This window comes from Erinaceus europaeus, chromosome 4 (assembly GCF_950295315.1).
Source record: "Erinaceus europaeus chromosome 4, mEriEur2.1, whole genome shotgun sequence".
Lineage (NCBI taxonomy): Eukaryota > Metazoa > Chordata > Mammalia > Eulipotyphla > Erinaceidae > Erinaceus > Erinaceus europaeus.
In genome coordinates, this window is record NC_080165.1 from 90,598,642 (window position 1) to 90,620,657 (window position 22,016).

At 38.5% G+C, this 22,016-nt stretch overlaps 1 protein-coding gene across 1 annotated transcript in view; it reads right to left on the reverse strand.

The window, feature by feature from the left end:
- Positions 1-3,260: 3,260 nt before the first annotated feature.
- Positions 3,261-22,016, reverse strand: part of FBXO9 (F-box protein 9) — a 35,178-nt gene continuing 16,422 nt past the window's right edge. The window contains exons 7-14 of the mRNA XM_016185319.2: positions 18,998-19,134; positions 17,310-17,424; positions 12,432-12,550; positions 11,239-11,329; positions 10,490-10,585; positions 10,075-10,168; positions 6,736-6,887; positions 3,261-3,827 (exon numbers count right to left, since the gene is read on the reverse strand). Coding sequence (XP_016040805.1) covers positions 3,719-3,827; positions 6,736-6,887; positions 10,075-10,168; positions 10,490-10,585; positions 11,239-11,329; positions 12,432-12,550; positions 17,310-17,424; positions 18,998-19,134 — 913 coding nt within the window. The 3' untranslated portion in view covers positions 3,261-3,718. The remainder of the gene's footprint in view (positions 3,828-6,735; positions 6,888-10,074; positions 10,169-10,489; positions 10,586-11,238; positions 11,330-12,431; positions 12,551-17,309; positions 17,425-18,997; positions 19,135-22,016) is intronic.

Below are 22,016 nucleotides of genomic sequence, written 5' to 3' on the forward strand. Positions count from 1 at the left end.
AGTAGCAGTCTTTAGATGTATTATTACTACCATTACTATTCTTCCAGAGAAACCTGAAGCTTCATTTGGAAACTGAAAGATAAAAAGAGCTAATTGACTCAACTCAACATCCAGTGGGAAGTAAGGTACCAATTAAGGCTGTGTTAAGATTTAGTTGCAGGATCATTCATGCTGGAAGTGGTTATACTAGATTTAAATTAAAATAAAAATGCCATGCCGGAGGCCAGATGGTGGTACACCAGGTTAAGTACACATTACAATACTGAGCACAAGGACCCGAGCAAGGATCCAGGTTTGAGCCCCCGGCTCCCCACCCACAGGGGGAAACACTCTTTCTCCCTCTCTATTGCCCCCTCCTATATCAATTTCTCTCTGTCCTATGAATAAAAATGCAAAAAGTGGCCAGCAGGAGCAGCCAGCATGAAGCCTCAGCAATAACCCTGGAGGCACAAATAAAATTAAATAAAAATGCCAGGCTGAGTGGTGTGGCACCCCTGGTTATACATTATAGTGTACAAGGACTAGGGTTCAACCCCGTGGTTCCCACCTGCAAGAGGCAAATTTCATGAGTAGTGAAATAGTGCTGCAGGTGTCTCTCTCTTCTTCTCTACCTCCTCCTTCCATCTCATCTATCCAAAATAAATAATAAAAATAAATGTTGAAAAATAATTAAAATGTAAATATCTAAAGAGATTAAAATTGGACTAAGTAGTCATTAAGAAAAGTTCATGAAATGAGATATTAAATAGGAAAAAAAACAACCTCAGGATCCTTTCTAATAGCTTCATAGAATAATGGGGCAAAAAGATACACACTCAAAGCTTGTAAGTGGTTACTACAGAGCCGGAGAAGCAAGTGCTGGGCCTTGCACATGTAATTGAAGTCCACACCCAGGTCCCCAAAGGTCCAAAGCACCTCTACCTTAACTTCTCAAGTGTGAGAAGTATGATGGGGTAGAAAACATAATAAAAGGGTGAGATGATTCAGCATGCTGGTGCTCAGGCTAGACTTCCTGGGAGGACATCTAAGCACAGGTAACTCAAGCAGGATAGGCAAGTCAGTTTCCAGGAAGAAAAAAAAAATTTTGGCTTTTAAATTAATCTGATATTTCTCCATGTCATCATGTCATAGTATTATAGCTGCTGATTTTTTTTTTGCCTCCAGGGTTATTGCTGGGGCTCAGTGCCTGTACCATGAATTCACTGCTACTGGAGGCCGTTTTCCCCCTTTTGTTGCCCTTGTTGCGGTTATTATTGTTGTTGATGTCATTCATTGTTGGATAGGACAGAGAGAAATGGAGAGAGGAGGGAAGACAGAGAGAGGAAGAGAAAGATAGATACCTGCAGACCTGCTTCACCGCCTGTGAAGCAACTCCCCTACAAGTGGGGAGCTGGGGGCTCGAACCGGGATCCCTATGCCAGTCCTTGCGTTTGGCGCCACTTGCGCCCAACCCGCTGCGCTACCGCCTGACCTGCCCATAGCTACTGATTTATATAGTATTTGACTAGAGCACAGGAAGGTTCATTTCTGAGGCAGAATATGCAGACAGCAGAAGATTGCACAGCAAAACTTTTTCTGGTTAGTTATTTTTGAGAGTTAGGTTTATTTTGTTATTCCCTACATATGCTAATTTTCACACAATAAATGTGTTTGGGTTTATGATATCATTTTTTAAATATACAGACAATATAATCTGAAAAAAAAATTCAGTCACAAGCAGAAGTAAAAGATGCTTTAGAGGTCACCTATGACCACTACTAGGGAAACTGAACTAGTTAATCCACTGGTTATCTGCAAAGATCATCTAAGTCAAAAGTGCAAAGTAAAACAAGAAATCACCAAATTCCAGTTTTCTCAGGAAAAGACATTGTATTTAACTATATCCTAACCACGCTTTATTAGCTTGTTTGTAAAAATAAGTCATAGCATGACAAACTGCTGTATCTTAGGTATATTGCATCTTCCTTCTTCTTTTCAACTTAAGGAACACATCATTTCTTAGATGGCTGCAAAAAGTCAACGAAAGATCACTCTTCTTTCAGTACATATATGCACTGGATGTGTTTGTGTGTATATATGTATTTACAATTTTACTTATTTATATTATTAGAGAAACAGAGAAATTGAGAGGGGAGTAGGAGATAGAGAGGGGCTGGGTGGTGGTGCACATGGTTGAGCACACATGTTACAATGTGCAAGGACATGGGTTCAAGCACCTGGCCCCCACCTGCAGGGGGAATGCTTTGCGAGTGGTGAAGCAGTGTTGTATTCTCTGTCATGCCCTATCACCCCCCTTCCCTCTTGATTTCTGGCTGTCTTTATTCAATAAGTAAAGATATTTTTTTTTCAAATGATAATCTTTAAAGAGAGAGACAGAGAGAGTGGGGCGGTAGTGCAGCAGGTTAGGTGCACGTGGCATAAAGCGCAAGGACCGGCATAAGGATCCCGGTTTGAGCCCCCGGCTCCCCACCTGTAGAGGTGTCGCTTCACAAATGGTGAAGCAGGTTTGCAGGTGTCTATTTTTCCTTCCCCTTCTCTCTTCCCCTCCTCCCTCCATTTCTCTTTGTCCTATCCAACAACAACGACGACATCAATAACAACAATACAACAATAAAAAAAAGGGCAACAAAAAGGGAATAAATATTTTTTTTAAATGTAAAAAAAAAAAAAGACAGAGAGACTCCTACAGCCCTGCTTCACTACTCATGAAGCTTCCTTCCTGCAGGTGGGGTTAGGGGCTTGAACCTGTGTTCTTGTGCACTATATTGTGCATGCTTAACCAGATACGCCATCACCTACTCCCTGGATATATATTTTTCATCTTCAAGTTATAGTTATGTACCAGCTTTTGTAAAGGTCAGGTCCATATTGAATTGTTTACATGCTCCTCTAGTGTTTTCTAGGGATGAAGATGACCAGCTGAATTTATAGGAGAGTGTCAGTCCAGAAAGGCTCACTTTTTCTCACTTAATGTTTCCTTTGCATAGCTCTTTATAGTCTATGGCTGCAAATAAAGACCAATAATGAAATTATTATTTTTTTAAACCAGAGCACTGCTCAGCTTTGGCTTATGGCAGTGCAGGGGACTGAACCTGAGATGTCTAGTATGTTAGGCATGAAAATCTTTTGCATAACCATTATGCTGTCTCCCCCACTAGAAATGATATTTTAAAGTCTTCATTATCTTCCAGGGACTGTTTACTAACAACACAGAATACTAACATCTAAAAAAAAAAAATCCAAATACATTTTCTTGAAAGGAAAATTTAATCTATGATCTTTATTTAGTCAAACAGTTTCAAACAAATTCAGAACAGTTTTTCACATTACTATAACATGCATGAAATAAATGCTTATCCAATGGAGTTCTCTCCTGACACACTTAAATACTGGGAATCAATAGGCATATAAGACTGATGTGACAAAAATACACTTGGAAAAGGATATGATTTAAACCTCATTTTAAGGTTTTTCACAACATAAATATCTTAAAGTCAACTTTTAAATTTCAAAACAAAAACACCCCAAGGAACAACTATCCCTTTAAATTAAAAAATAATAGTAATAATTAATACTCTTCGTAAAAGAAGCCCAACAATCCAAAATAAGTTTTGATTCCATATATATACATATATATGTACATTTATAATTTAGATACTCTTTTGCTCTATATATTTTATTCATGCAACAGTGATAATGGACTAGATGACAAAGACCTCTACAAAGGCCTTTCTGAGAAAGCAGTGTAGCTCCTCACTCTGGCGAAGAACAAGGGGGTATACATCTTGTCAATTTCAAATGCAGTAACTGCAGTCTCACCAGATGACCTGGAAAGAAAGCATGAAATTAGCAATTATAAGGAAATTCTAGTTCAGTTAGTCCTTGCACATGGCGTGGGATGTGTGTGTGTGTGTGTGTGTGTGTGTGTGTGTGTGTGTGTTGGGGGTATATGCCTTAGCCTTCAATTTTAATTCACCTCAGTATATTCTAAATACATAGGCATATGTTATCTTCAGAAGCCATTTTTAATGGGTCCATCCTATCTATATTTCACTGTTTGCTTACATAACTTACTCAATTCCTATTTTGTTTGGTATTTAGGCTGTTTTGTCTCTGGCTAAAGTAGTGAAGTAGGTTAAATAAAGTGACCTCACAACTGGTCTCATAATTTTGGATTCAATTGGACTGGAAAACCCTCAGTCATATACCAGTATTATCTCAAGTCTAGTAATAACTTCAACAGTTACATGAATTGATAACTTGCTTCCCTAGCAATTTTTTAAAAATTACTTATTTCTGTACTGCTCTTTTTATCACAAACTCTTCTGTTTATTAAGTGTTTCATACAGGTAAATTTTAACTTATAAACCAAAACTTTTTTGGGGGGGGACTTGGTTAGCATACAGCTGAGGCTGAGAACATAATTAACATATGGCTGACAGTCCCCCCAACACTTCTCCTGCTCAGGCCTGAACTTTGATAACTTATGGATCATGGACCTGGCCTACTCTTACTACTGCTGATAATTGCCTATCTTCCTGTATCTAACGTAAATATACCATTCCATACTGCTGTACTGCCATGTAATAAACCTTATAAACCAAAACTTTTAAGAACCACAAAACAAAACTTTTAAGAACCACATGTAGCTTTAAAATACATAAGATTTTTTTTTTAAGCAAACATACTTTCCTGGCCACCATTTTATGAGAACCAGTGTATAATTTCTTATGATAAGTCAAATGGACATACAGTAAAAACTGAAACATGGGGGAAGAAGAATGTTCTGGTGTTTTAAAGTTGGTTCAAAAAAAAAAAAAAATGAGTAAGACAACAAATGACAATCAACACTTTAACAACTGGGAGAAAGCCCAAGCTTGTCAGGTAAAGAAAGAGCTGGAAAAGGGCAAGAGACTGGCTCATTTAATGGTGGCCTTTTTGGTCACTGTCAAGCCACCCCATCACCTGGGGCCCCGAGTCAGGGAATCCTTAGATTCCCCTATAGGCTTACTAGACCTCTAATAGACCCCTCACTACATCATTATTGGTCATTTCCATCAGGAACGTCAGTATAAACCCTTTTGTGGGCTTCTTCAGGACCATGCCCTCACTATGAACTAGCAATGGTCAGAACTGCCCCACTCTCCAAAGGGAGGCTGGGTCACCCTACTCAGCCACTCAATGAAAACTGGTCCTGAAATGAGTATAGCCTAGAATGTTCCCAGATATGACCATGAACTGTCACAAAGAATGATAGGTACTTGGATGTTATAAAGGCTCCTATACTAAATATGAATATAATATGATCCCTGGGTCAAATGAATGGGATAAAATAAAGTTAATTGTATTTGTATATTTTCTTCAGGGAGCTACTCTCTTCCCTGATCCAGCTTTTTAGCCCTGTTCTCAACTCTGACACCATCTTCCCAGACAATATTTTTAGTCTTACCTCTATGTTAGCCATCAAGCATCAGCAAAAATGACTAAAGTCATAGGCCCCTAAGAACATACATAAAATAGACCCCCTACATTCTCCCCACCCCTGTTCTATTCTTACTTTTGGTTCCTGTTTATTAAAAAATTTGTCCTTCTTTATATCTTACAACCTTTTCAGTCATCAAGTTGCAGATGCTACTTTGATTCCATATTGAACTCCCCGGGAAGACCACCTCACCAGTGTGTCCTGGAGCCTCGCCACTCTAGAGCCCTACCACACTAGGAAAAAGATAAAAAAAAAAAAAGATTGGAGGTAAAAAAAGAAAAGAAAAGAAAAGAAGAGAAAAGAAAAAGATTGGAGGTATGATCAACTTGCCAATGTTCATGCTCAGTGGAGAAGTAACTACAGAAGCCAGACCTTCCACCTCCTGCACCCCATAAAAAATTGTGCTTCACACTCCCAGAGATGTTAGGGGAAAATGACCAGAGGGCTCTGAACTCCAATTCCATTAGGACCCAGAGAGAGTAGCAGAAGGTGAATGGAGTGGGAGGGATGGAGGGAGGACACTCAAGTAGATGTGACTTGGAAGGGCTTCGAAGGCAGGACCACAGAAAAATATGGGCAAATACATATAGAATAGATAGTTATAGAAATAATAGTCAACCCATATCTGTGGTCTTGGGAGAATTACTACAGTTACCAATAGAGGGAATGGGGAAACAGAACTCTGTTGGTAGGAATAGTGTGGAGTTTTACCCATGTTATCCTGTAATTTTATAAATCAATCATAAATCACTAATAAAATTTTTAAAAAGAAAAAAGAAAATCAGTAAGTAATACATGGGCAGTTTATTTTTATTTTTAAATTATTTGGTTGTTACTGGGGCTTCAATGATGCAGGTCAATTTTTTCCAGACAGAAAGGCAGAAGCTGAAATAGAGAGACAGAGAAAAAAAACAGCACAGCACTGAAGCTTCATTCATAACAGTGGAGACCAAGCACCAACTTGGGTGGTGTCCATGACACAGCAAACACACTACCCAAGGACAGACTAGAGTTGACAAATACTATTCTGCTCATGGAATGCTGCTTCATAGGTGGCTCCCATGGACACTGAGATTCTGGCTAGCTGGTCCATTTCAGGCACATTTCTAGTTATTTCATCTTGCTATTTTTTTCCCCATTATATTAGTGCTATGGTTTTACTTTGTCATGTGATGCTAACTATGAGACATTCAAAGTGTATGTAAGATAAAAGTTATTCTGTTAACTTTGGTGTTTTCATTGCATTCACCTACTTATAAGTAATGTGACAAGAATGGTGTATCCAGATGAGCTTGTTGAACCTCTGATGGCCACTGGAACACAGCTGTAGCCCCACATGGAAGCTCTGATCTGCTTCTTGTACAGGGACTCGGCGAAAATATCTGTATTTGTAGTCAAGTGGTTTCTGTAAAAGAAAATATGTATAATCTGTAAGGAAACCTACCTTCATAATGATATTTACAGCAATATATTAAATCAGGGTGATGCTAGAAGTGACACAATAGCTGCATACAGTAGAGATGTTATGAGTGTCAAATGAAAATAAGTAATAGGTGCCATGAAAAAATACATAGTTCTCTAAAAATAGGTAACTACCCCCCAATCATGATTTCAGCAAGACATCACAAAAAAAAACACATTAGCTGTATAAGATTCTATCATCCAATGGGAGGCTGGGTCAACATACTCTTCCACTCGAAGAAGATGAGTCCTGAAATGAGTGCGCCTAGAATGTTCCTAGATATGACCATGGAATGCCAGCTCAGACTAGTAGGGATACAGAGGTTACACAGGCTCCTGTGCTGAATATGGGCTCCAGATCCGATCAATGGGGTTTACAGTTAACAGTAGTTACATACTTTCCCCGTGGGGTTTATAGTTAACAGTACTTATATACTTTTCCCATATTTGGGAGCTACTCTCTTCCCTGATTCAAATTTCCAGTCCTACTTCCAATTCTGACACCATCTCCCCAGACAGTATCTTTAGCCTACTTGCATGTTAGTTGTTTGATTCAGGCAAAAATTAGTAAAGTCATGGGTCCCTTGGAATATACCTAAAATAGACTTCCTAGCTTTCTTCAAAATGAAGACTCTTAATCTCATCAGCTATATTCTTACCTTTAGGTTCCTGATTACTAAACACTTTGTTCTGCTTAATGCCTTTCAGCTGCCAAGCCATAACACTACTATAAGGTTAACCTGACTTCCCTGGGCAGACAACCTCACTAATGTGTCCTGGAATCCCACCTCTCCAGAGCCCTACCCCACTAGGAAAAGATAGAAGCAGGCTGGGTGAATGGATCGGCCTGCTAATGCCCATGTCCAGTGGAGAGGCAATTATAGAAGCCAGACCTTCTACCTTCTGCACCCCATAATGATCCTACATCCATACTCCCAGAGAGATGAAGAATAGGAAAGTTTCCAATGGAGGAGATGGGATACAGAACTCTGGTGGTGGGAACTGTGTGGAATTATATCCCTCTTATCCTATGGTCTTGTTGATCACTACTAAATATATATATGACAGCATTCCAGATATCCACTAATGTGGTACATGAAAACTTGAGTTTTGATTTAGTAATTTTAAAAATCTTGATGAGAATATTTATCACAATTAAGAATCTGCTTATGTATAAACTAAAAATTTCTAGATTTTTAGCTGTGACTGGCAGATCCATGGAATTCCCAGTGTCCTTAACCACATGAAACAATTTTTCAATACATTTATTTTTGCATTTATAAAAAATAGAAGGATGTATCTAGCTGTTTTAGTGGTTGTATGTGATCTCAGATTATTTTTCTTTCTTGAGATTAATGAATTACATTAAAGTTATTGGCACACAGATTTTTTTTAAAGGAAATATATATCATTGTATTTACTGTCGAATGTAAAACATTAATTCCCCAATAAAGAAATTAAAAAAATATAAAAGACAAATATATCAACATTATTTAGTGATATGGTTCTTCATCCTTGCTTATTGTATGTAAACATGTCTCATCCCTGCCTTTTATCTAACTAGAGAAACAAGCTGACATTTGACACATTTTTTGCAGCCTACCACAATGTGTTGGTTAATGCTGATGCTGTAATAAATTATCCATAGAACAATCTGCTTTAAAAAAAAAAAAAAAGAAGATTAAGACCCCACCTGTGTGTGTGTGTGTGGGGGGTCCACTTCACGAGTGGTGAAGAAGGTCTGCAGGTGTCTTTCTCTCCCCCTCTCTGTCTTCCCTTCCTCTCTTTATTTCTCTCTGTCCTTTCCAGTAAGTAATAACTAGTTATGACAAATAACAGGCCCTCACAACTCAATTTCAACCTCAGGGAATTCATGGCTAAGGTCATAGTCTGAGCAACTATCTTTGCCCCTCAGTCTTTGTCCCTGCTTCCAAAAGACTATCAGTGGGAGGCAGAGAAGCCTGCAACAGATGCCCACTAAGTGATAGGACCCACAAGTGAAACCCTGTCTTGTCAATACATGATGTTAAGGAGGAGAGGATTATTTAATACTAGGAAAAGTTCTTTTAAGAAAACTATACTAATTTATACTGATTTAAATTGCTAATAATAGTATATTTAATGGAAACATTAAAAATTCTCTCAAAACCTGTACTATTTTATAAATTTATCAGGCAGGTATTTATTCTGCCTCACAAATGACTTAAGTATATATTAAATTTAATCATGGCTGAAAAATGCACATAGGAAAAGATGAAAACTAGACTAAGAATTTAAATCCTCTAGATATAATAACTTAACAATCATTTTTGCTTGGAATTTTCCCTTTTACATGAACAGGAAAAGAGAACTAATCTTACTTTAGCTTATTTTGAACTAAAACTGAAATCCTCTGTAAAAAACATCCTTTGAACGAAGTATCTGTACAAGCTTAGGACAAAAACTCCTTTTGATTCAAAATCAGAAGAGCCAAAAATACACAGGTACAATTTTACTACTTATGTCACTGGGTATTTTGGCTTTACATTTTCATATGTAAAAAAAACTTGAACCAGAAAAGAAATCATGTGGAAAACAAACCAAAAAGCTAGTCCAATTAAAGAAAAAAAAAAAACAACCTTTGTATCTATAGTACACAAGGACCCAGGTCAGGTTCGAGCCCCCAGTCCCCACCTGCAGGGGGAATGTTTTGCAAGTGGTGAAGCAGTGTTGTAGGTGCCTCTCTGCCTCTCCCTCTCTATCACCCCCTTCCCTCTCGATTTCTGGCTGTCTCTATCCAGTAAATAAAATAAAGATACTAAAAAAAAAAAATGTTAAAGCCCTCTATCACTGTTTTAGATATGTTAGATGTCAATACACATTTTGTGTAAATGATTAAAATGCAGTTCCTAACCTTTTCTCATGGAGAATGCCTGAATGAGTAGGGTGTACAATTAAAAAGGAAGTTTTTGGGCAGGGGGTAAATAGTATAGTGATTATGCAAAGAGACTCTCATGCTTGAGTCTCCAACATGTCCCAAATTCAAACCCTGCCCCCTACCATACCACCATAAACCAGAACTGAGCAGTACTCTGGTTACAAAAAAAAAAAAAAAAAAAAAGGAAACAATTAATTCCAGGGTACATACTCACTTCTTCTTTTTTCTTAGTTATCACAGCAAATACTTTGGTCTGATTGTCTGTATCTTGTGACAAGCGATAGTGACCCAGTAGAATTGCATCAGTTCTAAAATTTAAAAAATACACTTTAAGTTAATCAGCCACTTTATCTTGAAATTAGTGGTTATAATAGTGTTTAGTCAACCTGCCCTACAAGAAGCAACAGGGATGTATGCTAGTTAACCTGATTTCTAAGGTCCAGACACCCATGAAAGTACACCTCCTATAGAGGTGTCATTATTCTCCACAAGTGCCCTTAATGATTGTTTTTTGTAATTAGCCAGTGTCAGTTAAGGAAACAATAGATTATATTAGCCTGCACATGGCCATATACAATGTGGGATCCAGCCATTAATCAATTAATGAAATAACTACAGAAAAATAATACCTGGTATTCCTAGTTCTTAAACGAGGAACAATGGACTGAGGCTCCTCAGGGGTGGTCAACATCATCACATGGCCGTCAGGAAAGAATCTTATGTACCTGCGCAAAAAGAAAAGGAACACCCAAAACACAACACACACATCAAAGTATATAGCATGTTCTTACTTGCTGGTACCTAATATATGCATTATTATGACACCAGAGCCAAAGTGTGATGGGCTGAAGAAGTAGTCAAGTATCATTAAAATACACATGACTGACAATTTATGAGGCCTATAAAAAAGAATTACGTTTCTATTTTCCTCAGGAGAGACTACTGAACTTTTCATTTCACTCACTGAATAAAAACACATGGGGTTGAATATTGTTCTGTTAAAATTCTGTGTGTCTTCTTCTAAAGTGTCAATAAATGTCAAATATGAGATGTAATATATAGCAGTTAATTTAAATCTACTTATTTGCAATGATAGTAACATTTAATGAACAATAAGGCTGTAGGACACAAAAAGGCAAATGAGTACACCTTACAGGCAAAAGAAAAGGATTCTAAAATGTGAAGGGACTCTTAGAAGGGATTAAATTTTATTAACCTATTGATCCTTTAAATGTAGTGCCTGTTAAAAAATAATGGATAAAAATAGCAGCAAACATTTTGTGAATACAAGGAAAGGCCACAAAGAATAGGTACCCAGACACTAATGAATACTTGGAGAGAGAGAATTGTTCACTCACTCAGTTTACTACAGTTGTACCTGTAATATTCCACTTGATGCCAGGCTCTATAGAAGCCATCAAGAGACTGTTCCCCTTGACGAATATATGTGGTTTTACTGATGTACACTCCTGTGAAAAAGAAAGAAAGAAAGAGTGTCTTTTTTTTTAAAGAGGTTTTTTGTTTTTTTTAATCTAATTTTTTAAATTTTATTTATTTATTCCCTTTTGTTGCCCTTGTTTTTTATTGTTGTAGTTATTATTGTTGTTGTCGTTGTTGGATAGGACAAAGAGAAATGGAGAGAGGAGGGGAAGACAGAGAGGAGGAGAGAAAGATAGACACCTGCAGACCTGCTTCACCGCCTGTGAAGCAACTCCCCTGCAGGCGGGGAGCCGGGGTTCGAACCGGGATCCTTAATGCCGGTCCTTGTGCTTTGCGCCACGTGCGCTTAACCCGCTGCGCTACAGCCCAACTCCCGAAAGTGTCTTTTTAAAAATATTTATTTATTTTCCCTTTTGTTGCTCTTGTTGTTTTTTCATTGTTGTTGTAGTTGTTATTGATGTCATCGGTTGTTAGATAAGACAGAGAAATGGAGAGAGGAGGGAAAGACAGACAGGGGGAGAGAAAGATAGACACCTGCAGACCTGCTTCACCGCCTGTGAAGCGACCCACCTGCAGATGGGGAGCTGGGGGCTCAAACATGGATCCTTATGTGGGTTCTTGCGCTTTGTGCCACCTGCTGCGCTACTGCCCAACTTCCAAAAGAAAGAGTTTTTAAGTAGTAAAGAAAGTAAAAATGGGAGTCAGGCGGTAGAGCAGCAGGTTATGCGCACATGGTGCAAAGCTCAAGGACCTGTGTAAGGATCCCTGTTGGAGCCCCTGGCAGGGGAGTCGCTTCAGGCAGTGTCTATCTTTCTCTCCCCCTCTGTCTTCCCCTCCCCTATCCATTTCTCTCTGTCCTATCCAACAACAATGATGACATCAATAACAACAACCATAATAACAACAACAATAAAAAACAATAAGGGCAACAAAAGGGAAAATAAATAAATAAATATAAAAAATAACTTAAAAGAAAAGTAAAAATAAAAAGTCATGGCACATTTCCAACTTAAATTTTATTGTAGTTTCTTCTAAATATGTCCATAGTACTTATGTCTGTTATAGGAAATTAAGACTGTAAACTTATCAGAATAATTTACTGTTTTCTGAGTTTTAAAGGATTCAACTTACCATCAAACCGAACACGTGGCCTTTCTAAAAACATTTCTCTCCAGGACGTGTATGGCACAAGTTTAATACAGCTTCTGCCCCAAACTTTCAAGCAAGCCAAACGCCATATTTCAGGGTCTCTAATAAAAGCACAATATCAACATATGTAGGTTAAGTCCCACTATGTAAACATAGATAGCCTTGTCAGACAGCCTGTCCTGAAGCTTCATCTCTCCAGAGGCTTACTCTACTAGAGAAAGAGAAACAGGCTGAGGGTATGAGTTGACCTGCCAAAGTCCATGTCCAGTGGAGAAGAAATTATAGAAGCCAGAATCTCCCATCTTCTGCACCCCGTAAAAAATTTTGGTCCATATTCCCACAGGGAGAAAAACGTTAGGGGAAGATAACCCAAGGGCTCTGAATTCCAATTTTATCAGGACCCACAGAAAGAAGGCAGGACCATAGAAAAAAAATTTTTTTAAAGTGGCAAATATATATAAACAGATAGATAGTTATAGAAATAATAGTCAACCCTTATCTGAGACCTTGGGAAAACTAATGCAGTTTTTTTCTCTTAATATTTTTTATTATCTTTATTTATTTATTGGATAGACACAGCCAGAAATCGAGAGGGAAGGGGGTGATAGAGAGGGAAAGTCAGAGAGGCACCTGCAACACTGCTTCACCACTGATGAAGCTTTCCCCTAGCAGGTGGGGACCAGGGGCTCAAACCTGGGTCCTTGTGCACTGTAAGAGGTACGGTACGCTCAACCAGGTGTGCCACCACCATGCCCCCAATGCAGTTTCCAATGGTGGGAAATGGGACACAGAACTCTGGTGGTAGGAATGGTATGGAATTATACCCCTGTTATTTCTTAATTTTGTAAATTAATATTAAATAATTCATAAAAAATAAAAATAAATATTACATAAAGAAAAAATGAAAGAAGGAAAGGAAGGAAGGAAGGAAGGAAGGAAGGAAGGAAAGAAGCAAGGAAGAAAGAAAGGAAAAGGAAGAGAAAGGAAAGAAAGGAAGCAAGCAAGGAAGGAAGGGCCCTGCTGCAGCCTAGAATGTGGTGTAGTGGTAGAGCTTTGAACTTCCAAGCACAAGGTCCCAGACTTATGGCACTGCACCTGTCAGAATGCTTCTCTAATCACTCCCTCTCTTTCCCCATTTCTATCTCATGAAAATACATGCACATGTATCATGAATAAAAAAAGAAGAGAAAATAAATAGTCCCACTATTAGTAATCTTTTATCCAGCAAGTTATACGCTGAGCCAGCCACTGTCCTATGCAAATAGACTGACAGACAAGGCAAAGGCTCTTCTCTTTTACTAGTGGGAAAACAAACAAAAGACAACAGAAGGATAGTTTCAGGTAGTATATTCAGCGCAAGGGAACAGGCAAGGAGACAAAGCTAATGGGGAAACAGAGACTATTTCAAACTCAGGAAGTGACTAAGAAAGTGTGATTTCTGTGGCTCAGAAGAGTATTCTGGGTAGAAGCCAAAGCAATTGGAAGGTCCTCAGGCAGGAGTGTTGACAAGTGTGCTCCACAAAGAGTAAGAAGCAGCAAAAGGCTGCAGCAAATAAGTGAGATGAGATGCATCTGGTCTGACGGTCAGGGACAGGTGAGTAATAGCTTGCAAATGGGTGCTGCTATTTAAGTAAGATGGATGCCACTGCAGGTTTCTGGGCATGACTCATGGTCTTCAAAGATCACTCTGGGATTGGTAAAATAGTTCATCTGGGAGAGCGCTCGCTTTGCCATGTTAATGACCCAAGTTTGAGCCCAGTCTCTGCCATAATGGGGTGGGGGAGGGCTTCAGTGCTATGGTGTCTTTCCTTCTGTTTCAGTTCCTCCTTCTACCTGAAAAAGTCAGCCTGGAGGGATGAAGTTCTGGGATGACAAAAAAATGAAAAGCATAAAATAGTGACAACATAAAAAAAAAATCACTCTGTTAATTTATGGAGAATATGCCCCAAGGGTGTAGGAGTGGAAGCAGAAAAAGACATGTAGGTTTCCACTGTCTTAATCCAGATCAGCGACTAATTCTCTGAGACTTGGAGAAGCGTTGAACTGGTGAGTTTGGAATCATGTTTGAAGGTAGTAGTAACAAAACTTTGTTAAGAAATTAGTACAAGGCCAGGTGGTGGAGCACCTGGTTGAGCGCACATGTTAGAATGCGCAAGGACCCAGGTTCAAGCCCCCGGTCCCCACCTGCAGGGGGAAAGCTTTGAGAGTGGTGAAGCAGGGCTGGAGGTGTCTCTCTGTCTCTCTATCACTCCCTTCCCTCTCGATTTCTGACGGTTTCTATTCAATAAATAAAGAATAATTTAAAAAAAGAGATTAGTACAAAAGGTAAAGCAAAAGATATAAAAAATAGACTGATTCTAGGTGCTGGGTAGTGGCACACCAGTTGAGCTCACACATTAGCATGAACAATGATCAGGGTTCAAGCTTCCAGTCCCCATCTGTAAGGAGGAAGCTTCAGGAGCAGTGAAGCAGGGCTGCAGTGTCTCCCCCCTCTCAATTTCTGTCTGTATAAATAAATAAATTAATTAAATTAAAATATTTAGGGCTGGGGGAGACAGCATACTGGTTATGCAAAAGACTTTCATGCCTGAGGCTCCAAGGTCCCAGGTTTAATCCCTAGCAACACCATAAGCCAGAGCTAAGCAGTACAAGGTATTTCTCTCTGTTAACACTCTCTCTCTCTCTCTCTCTCTTTCTCTCTCGTTAAAATAAGATCAATATTTTGTAAAAAGTAGATTAACTGGGAGTCAGGTAGTAGCGCAGCGGGTTAAGAGCATGTGGTGTAAAGTGCAAGGACCGGCCTAAGGATCCCAGTTCGAGACCCGGCTCCCCACCTGCAGTAGGTGAAGCAGGTCTGCAGGTGTCTATCTTTCTCTCTCCCCCTCTCTGTCTTCCCCTCCTCTCTCCATTTCTCTCTGTCCTATCCAACAACAACGACATCAATAATAACTACAACAATAAAACAACAAGGACAACAAAAGGGAATAAATAAATATTTTAAAAAGTAGATTCTTTGGTACAGTTCAAAATATTAATTCCATGTAAAATTTAAATTAATCCATTTTAAAGATGTAAGAGCTATTTATATCTGAGGCATATTTCAAAGCAACCCCCCCGTTAATGGTGGAATGTGATGTTTTATTCTGAAAAACCATTTTTAAAATCAATTCCCTCTTTATAGTGCTTTTTTCTTTTTTTTTTTTAACTTTTATTTATTTATTATTGGATAGAGACAGAGAGAACTTGAGAAGGGGAGGGGGAGTTAGAGAGGGAAAGAGACAGAGAGACACCTGCAGCTCTGCTTCACCACTCATGAAGTTTTCCCCCTGCAAGTGGGGACCAGGGGCTTGAACCTGGGTCCTTGCACATTGTAATGTGAACGCTTAACCAAGTGCACCACTGCCAGGTCCCTATAGTGCTTTTTTCTAGACAGTTAACATTAACAAAATAGCAGTGCTAATGGCCCTAATCTCAAAGGGTTGGTGGCAATATACCACGTGTTAAAAAGATAAATAAATAAATAGAAAGACACATAGAAAAAAAAACAAAACTTCAAATTATTCAAATGTATATTGAAATGCAAGTCTTCAAATAAAATCAGGCTATTTAAAATTAATGCATCCAAATTGTAAGAACTGGCATCTATTTTAACATTTCTAGATACCAGAAACTAAGTATATATTTTTACATAAGATACCCATGAGAGACTACCAGTCTCAAGTGATTTTTTACTAAACTATCATTTTTCACACAGCAAGATTTTTAAAGTATAGGGTAAGTTTCATTTTCAAAATTTTTATTTCAAAAGTAATATATTATTGTGAGACACCAAGAGAACCACTACAACACTGATTATGTTTCATATTTTCGTCTTTCTTGTTTTATGCAGTGTCGGGTAGAACTGTGGCTTCACTATATGCAAGCATGCACTCTACTGCTAAGCCAACTCCTAGGCCTTAGGAAACTTTCAGCATCTTCAAAGAAAATTCCAGTGCAATATAAATTCAAATAATGACCACCTAGGAGGTTTACAGTTAGTTACTGTGAAAGTGAGCTGATTTTTTTTTTTTTTGATTCTTTTTTCCTACATCAACTCGTCAACATGTAAACTACTCTACAGTAGTAAAACCTGTGCTTACATTTAGTCTACATTTTTTTTTTGCCTCCAGGGTTATCGCTGGGGCTTGGTACCTGCACCACGAATCCACCACTCCTGGAGGACATTTTTTTCCCTTTTGTTGCCCTTGTTGTTTATCAGTGTTGTTACTATTATTGTTGTCATCGTTGCTGGATAGGACAGAGAGAAATTGAGAGGGGTGGAAAAGACAGAGGGGGGAAGAGAAAGATAGACACCTGCAGACCTGCTTCACTGCCTGTGAAGTGACTCCCCTGTAGGTGGGGAGCCGGGAGCTCCAACCGGGATCCTTAGCATGTCCTTGCGCTTTGAGCCATGTGCACTTAACCCACGTGCACTTAACCCGCTGCACTACTGCCTAGCCCCCAAGGGGGAAGGAGACAGACACTTACAGCCCTGCTTCTACCCTTGTGAAGCTTCCCTCCTGTAAGTGGGGACCAGGGACTTGAACCTGGGTCCTTGCACACTGTAATATGTGTGCTTAACCAGATGCACCACTGCCTGGCCCCCTTTAGTCTACATTTTACCATATATTCTGGTAACCTACTGCATTCTATTTCTTAAATGATTAGATATTTGAGAAAATCTCAGTTTAGTCAAACCGTTCACTTTCACCTACAACATGAACCAAGCTCTTGAATCAAAATTGGCAAAAGAGTAGAATCCTTTTTTGACTACCGAGTGTTTACATTATTTATTTAATTAAAACAAATGAATACAAGTACCTGGCACATATATAGAATCCTCTGCACACCTGTGACAGCTGCTCTAATGATCTGAGGTCCAAGTCACTGGATACCACCCACCGGAAGATGTACATTAAGACCTCCATTGGTAGAACTGCAAAAGGAAATCATCCTATAAGTGACTCAAAGATGATTTAAAATGATCTCCTATAAGTCATTTCACTGTCACACTCTCTGCAGCTTCTTAGAACTTTATCACACCTGCTGGTCAGTGTTACACCAATAGTCAAAGTGGTTTTTAACATCAAGACATAAATATCTTTGCTTCCTTGGTAATGGAGCAGATCTAAAGCTACTTTCATAAAGCACTTTATTCCTCTGGAAGATCATTTTGTCACCAAGGTTAGAAAGAGTCTATCAAATGTGTACAAGGGAGCTGGGAGGTGGCACACTTAGTTAAGCAAGCACATATCAAATGTGTGTATATAATTCATATTACATTTGTTAACATTAAAAAATCATTACCAGAGTGGAGGGTAGATAGCATAATGATTATGCAAACAGACTCTCATGCCTGAGGCTCCAAAAGTCCCAGGTTCAATCCCTCATACCACCTACCATATGCCAGAGCTGAGCAGTGCTCTTGTCACACCCACCCCCCCAAAAAAAAATATGTATATATATTTGTGTGTGTGTGCGTGTATATATATATATTTGTATGTATATATTTTTGTCTCTATATATTTATATACATATAAATATATATACACACATATTTTAAAAAATCATTCCCACCTCTTTAAATTTTCCCAACTGTCCTCTGAAAAGTCCCATACCTGGTTAAACAACATTTAACATAGGAAAAGGACATTTATTTTTAAACAATTAACCTTATTTCAGGACCACTGTGTAACTTAATATTTATAATACTAGTAATTAAGCGTTTTCTTAGAGCTGCTTTAACAATTAGCCTCTTAACTTTCACTGGTAAAAGCATGCCATTCTTAAAACAACTACAGTGGTCTGGGAGGTGACGCAGTGCATAAGGCATTTGACTCTCAAGAATTAGGCCCTGAGTTTGATCCCCAGCTGCACATGTACCAGAGTGATGTCTGGTTCTTTGTCTGATTCCTCCTACCTTTCTAATAAATAAATAATCTTACAAAAAAAAAAAAAAACTCAGTTGGTGGTATAGCATAATGGTTATGCAAAGAGACTTTCATGTTTGAGGCTCTCAAGTCCCAGGTTCCATCCCCCACACCGCCATAAGCCAGAGCTGAGCAGTGCTCAGGTTAAAAAAAAAAAGTCTTAAAAAAAAAAAACCCAAAACTTCAAATTCTGTGTCACATTTTGAAAAGCTTACATCATAATATATTATCAGTAATTATAAACAGATATTACACCATATTTTGAATTAAAATATTTATCAGTAAAGTTAACTCTAAGGCAAGGGTGGGGAACATCAGTCTGTAGACCAAAATAATTTGGTCTGGCCTTTCCAAGGCAGCCTGTAAGTGGGACTCAAAATTCAATAAGTCTACTTATTATTATTTTTTAAACTGGTAATTTTGAATGGCCCATAAATGACGATGATGATATATATATATTCTCTCTTTGCAAAAAAAAAAAAAAAAAGAAAGAAAGAAAGAAAGAAAAAACAAGGCTTCCCACCCTTGATCTAAGGTAAAAGTATTGCTCATGGAGCTATAACAAGTATGAATTCACACCTGATATGTGAGTCTGACTGCTCTCAAGTTCAGGCTGACACAATTTAAGCACAGACTCCTGAAATGTGAGCTGCTGCTGGAAGTAGGACAAGAGGTCTGCCATCTTGTTGTCATCATCATCATCATCATCTTCAATGCTGAAATAAGAAGGAAGGTGACTAAACCAAGTGTCTTTGTCTACTATCACAGAGATTAGAAACTGATTTTACATAGTACTTTCCAAACTGCTCTAAAAGTTATCTAAAAGCAAGTTTCTTCTTTTTTTTTAATGTTATATCTTTATCCTGCTTTACAAAGGAATGCTACACCAAGTCTTCTGAAACAACAAAAAAGTTTCACCAATTTTGATTTCCATTCAGAAAGAATTAGAATTTTTAGATACAATTTATTAGCTATATTGTAGAAAGATTCCACAAGTTAATGTAATAAATAATTTAAAGTAATTTTAAAACTCATATAATTAAATTTTCTTATGTGATTATAATCTATTATAACTGAGTGAAAAATAAATATATTGGGATCATTGAGGTACTCTCAGGTGTGCTTTAATTCATCACCTTCCTCCCTGTGGAGAGAAAAATAAGTATTTGAAGAAAATATTGGCAGGGTCTACAAATATAAACAAATGCATAATTGAAGTCCTAGAAAATTCTAACATTAATCTTATAAATGATGACTTGGGGGCTGATAAGAGAGCATAATGGTTATGCAAACGACTTTTAGTCTGAGGCTTCCAGGACCCAGGTTCAATCCCCGCACCACCATAAGTCAGTGCTCTAGGAAAAAAAAAAAAAAGAGAGAGGAAAAAAAAATGGTGGTCTGGGAGGTGACGCAGTGATAAGCCTTTGGACTCTCAAGCATAAGGTCCTGAGTTTGATCCCCGGCAGCACATGTGCCAGAGTGATGTCTGGTTCTTTCTCTCGCCTCCTGTCTTTCTCATAAATAAATAAAATCTTAAAAAAAAAAAGAAAAGAAAAGAATGAAAGAAGGACCGGCAGATGAATGCATGAACAGAAACAGAAAGACAGGCAGACTTGGGTTGGCAAAAACAGCTCCCTCGGATATTGTGCTGCTTTGCCACGTGAGTGACTCAGGTTTAAGCTCAGTCCTTAACCTATTACAGGAAGCTTTGGTGTTGTGGTCTTTTTCCCTCTCTCCTCTCTTCTCTCCCCACCCCGACACACACAAAACAAACAAACAAACAAACAAGCAATAACAACCTTACAGAAAAACCTGGATGAAAATGAAGTTAGAAAACTATGAAGGTTGGTGTATTTGACCAAAGTAAAAGACCTCTGGGGTGGGGGGTGGGGGGTTGGGGGTGGGGCGAGGGTTCAGGTCCTGGAACATGATGGCAGAGGAGGACCTAGTGGAGGCTGAATTGTTATGTGGAAAACTGAGAAATCTTACACACGTACAAATTACTGTACTTTACTGTTGGCTGTAAACCATTAGTCCCCCAATAAAGAAATAAAAAAATAAAAATAAAGAAAACTATGAAAGGGGCCAGGCAGTGGCACACCTGGTCAAGCACATATACTATAGTGTACAAGGACCCAGGTTCAAGCCCCTGATCCCCACCTGCAGGGGGAAAGCTTCACAAGCAGTGAAGTAGAGCTGCAGGTGTCTCTGTCTCTCTCAATTTCACTCCCTTCCCTCTCAATTTCTATGTATCCAATAATAAATAAACTAAATAAAAAAAAAACTATGAAGGGTTGGGGGCCAGGTGGTGGTACACCCAGTGAAGTGCACATATCATGTGTTAAGGACCCAGGTTCAAGCCCCCACTTCCCACCTGCAGGATGGATACTTCACAAGTGGGGAAGCAGGTCTGGAGGTGTCTATCTTTCACTCTCCCTCTCTACCTCCCCTCCCCTCTCAATTTCTCTCTGTCCTGTCAAATATAAATAAAAATAAAACAAAAAATAAATGAAAAGGAAAAAAAAATGGCTGCCAGGATTCATAGTGCTGGCACCTGTGCCCCAGTGATAACCATGATGGCAATAAAATAAAATAAAATAAAATAAAATAAAATAAAATAAAAATAAGATAAAATAAAATAAAATAAAACAAAACAATGAAGGTTTAAAGATGAAATGGTGGGGATTGTTGAAGTTAAGAGGGAATCTGTGGCTACTCTACCCACATTTTATAGCAGGCAAAACCAGCAGAAACTGTTAGCATTTTAGAATGTATTCGTAAAAAAAAAAAAAAAAAAACTAAAATTAAAAAGCCTTCAGTGTCATTAGAGAATTTTCTTACCATCTGTATTTAAAGAGGTGAGAGAGGGAGCTGGGCGATGGTGCAGAAGGTTAAGTGCCCATGGTGGAAAGCGCACAGACTGGCATCAGGATCCCGGTTTGAGCCCCTTGTTCCCCACCTGCAGGGGGTTCGCTTCACAGGTGGTGAAGCAGGTTTGCAGGAGTCTATATTTCTCTCCCCCTCTGTCTTCCCCTCCTCTCTCGATATCTCTCTGTCCTATTCAACAACAATAACAACAACAACAATGGTAAACAATAAAGGCCACAAAAGGGGAAAAAAAGATAGGAAACTTGGTCTTTTCTTCTTAAAAAAAAAAAAGAGGTGAGAGAAAAGAAATGCTTTCTTGGGCTGGGGAGACAGCACAATCGTTATGCAAAAAAACTTTCAAAGCCTTGGGCTCAATCCCTAGTGCCACCATAATAGAGAGCTGGGTAATAATAATAATAATAATAAAAGAGGAGGAGGAGAAATAAGAAGACAGAGGAGGAGAGGAAGAAGAAATGTTTTCTTAATGTTGCAATGCAATTTTTTTTCTCTCATCACCACCAGGATTATTGCTGGGGACTGGTGCCTACATGAAGCATCTACCACTTCTGATTGCCAATTTTTGCTCTTTATTTATTTTCTTTGCTTATTTGGTAAGACAGAGAGAAACTGAGAGGGGAGAGAGAGACTGAGAGGGAAAGAGAGACCCCTGCAGACCTGCTTTACCAGCTCAGAAGATTTATGTATGAACTACATCACACTGTTAAATATA